The sequence below is a fragment of the Gekko japonicus genome, unplaced genomic scaffold (assembly GCF_001447785.1).
Source record: "Gekko japonicus isolate JY-2015 unplaced genomic scaffold, Gekko_japonicus_V1.1 scaffold4356, whole genome shotgun sequence".
Lineage (NCBI taxonomy): Eukaryota > Metazoa > Chordata > Lepidosauria > Squamata > Gekkonidae > Gekko > Gekko japonicus.
The window spans coordinates 1-1,920 of record NW_015177145.1 but is presented as its reverse complement, the minus strand read 5'-3'; the positions used below and the strand labels follow the sequence as shown (position 1 = coordinate 1,920).

The window sequence follows — 1,920 nt, the reverse complement described above, 5'->3', positions numbered from 1 at the left end:
AATGTATATAAAGGGTGAAATGTTATTGTTGATGTAAATTTAATTAGATTTTTTTTTTGCTCTTGCCCAATGGGATATTGAAATAATAAGTAAGATAAGATAAATTGGCTTTAAAAGCTGTAAAACTTTGGTTAAAGAAGGATAGAAATAATTTGATTAGGAAGGGTAGTGTAAATTTAAAATAGTGTTCGAAATGTGTTTATGATGAGTTTCAAGTTATTTATAAGTTGTAGTTCATGTATAATAAATAATAGGGTAATAGGGTTTCATGGAAGTAAAATGGAATTTAAGGAAGGGGTTAGAAATATTTATTTTCATTAAAGTAATTTATTTTGGGAAACGTGAGTGTATAATTTTTGGCTACAAAGAGATAATGGTAAATGAATTGGAAAATACTGTTGCAGGAAGCTAATGGAATATGGTGATGTTTAGTGAAAAGGGACAAAAAATGTCTAATTAATATTTGAAAAGTTGTGAGAGCCTTACCTAAAGAGCATAATGTCTGTTGAGATCTGTTAGGAGTAATTCATATAATATCTAGGTAGCTAAAGTCCAACTGACATAGTAGAAATGCTTGCTTGGGAGGGAAATGTTCTAAATCTATTTTCAAGAAGTAAGGTGTGTTGCTGTATGTGGATAATAGCGGTTGTATATGTTTGTGTCTGTCTTTGTGTTTGTGTGGTGTGTGTTTATCACTCTTAAAACTCAATAAATATATATTTTTTTAAAAAAAAAGAAGAAGAAGAGGAGGAGTTCTCTTCACAGGCTTCCCCCTCCCTGGTGAGGAGGGGTGGGAAAAGAGCCTGGCTTAAATGGCCCTCTTCAGAGGCCGCCTGTGTGCCCAGCAACCTGATGAAGGCCTCTTCCCCCTCTGCTGAGGTGTGGTGGAAAAAAAAAGAGTCAGAATGGAGGCGTATTCTTCCCTCCGTGCTGGGGTGTTGTAGACAGAGCCTCAGAATAACTGGCTCTTTTCATGGGCTTGGGCTGTGTGCCTTGAAGTCACAACCCCCTTGGCACCAAAGCATTTCTGCCTAGTCATCCCTAAGAAGTCTCTGGCCTCTATGCCTTCGATGTCAACCTAGAAGCCGTTCCCTCCCCCCTCCCTTCTCTCAGTGCTGAGAGAAAGAGAAGAAAAGACTGGGAGGCATGGCCTGCCAAAGTCTGCTTGAAGGAAGGCCCCTTCCTTCCCTTCGAATGCAGAAGCTTGGCGGGGCGGCCTGACAGAGGCTGCCTGTCTTAAGGAAACTTCCCCCTCTCTGCCTTTCTGTCATTTCTGACCAGAAGCCTGGAAGTGTGGCCTCATGAAGGCCCGTTTTAAACCTTTGCTGTGCCTGACTGAAGGAACCTTTCCCTGGCTGTCCTCAGCCAGTTTGGTGTAGTGGTTAAGTGTGCGGACTCTAATCTGGGAGAACTGGGTTTGATTCCCCACTCCTCCACTTGCACCTGCTGATGTGACCTTGGGTCAGTCACAAGCTCTGGCACAGCTGTCCTTGAAAAAGAGCAGTTTGTGTCAGAGTTCTCTCAGCCCCACCCACCTCACAGGGTGTTTGTTGTGGGGAGGGGAAGGGCAAGGAGTTTGTAAGCCGCTCTGAGACTCCAAGTGAAGGGTGGGGTATAAATCCAATCTCTTCTTCTCTTCTTCTTCTTCTTCTCAGGTCCATGGTGGAATCTGTGGAGGCATGGGTTCACACAGCCTTGTAATTCTCTATGCCCCTTTGCGGAAGGTATTATGTGTCAGAATGCTATTGTGCCCTTTAGTTGGGGTTGTTTGGACCTCTTCAGCTTCTGTAGTTTTGAAGAGTGGCTGAGGTGGGCGGAGTTTCCCCTTCATGTTGTTAGCCATGTCCCAGAAAACAGGCTACTTATGCTTAAGTCCTGCTTATGCTTAAGTCCTATTCCTAAAATCTAGTTTTAAAGGCT

General features: G+C 42.9%; 1 protein-coding gene across 1 annotated transcript in view; it reads left to right on the top strand.

Moving 5' to 3' along the window:
• FIG4 (FIG4 phosphoinositide 5-phosphatase) overlaps positions 1-1,725 on the top strand; it is an 87,973-nt gene extending 86,248 nt beyond the window's left edge. Inside the window, exon 14 of the mRNA XM_015428341.1 lies at positions 1,656-1,725. Coding sequence (XP_015283827.1) covers positions 1,656-1,701 — 46 coding nt within the window. The 3' untranslated portion in view covers positions 1,702-1,725. The remainder of the gene's footprint in view (positions 1-1,655) is intronic.
• The last annotated feature ends 195 nt before the right edge of the window (positions 1,726-1,920 follow it).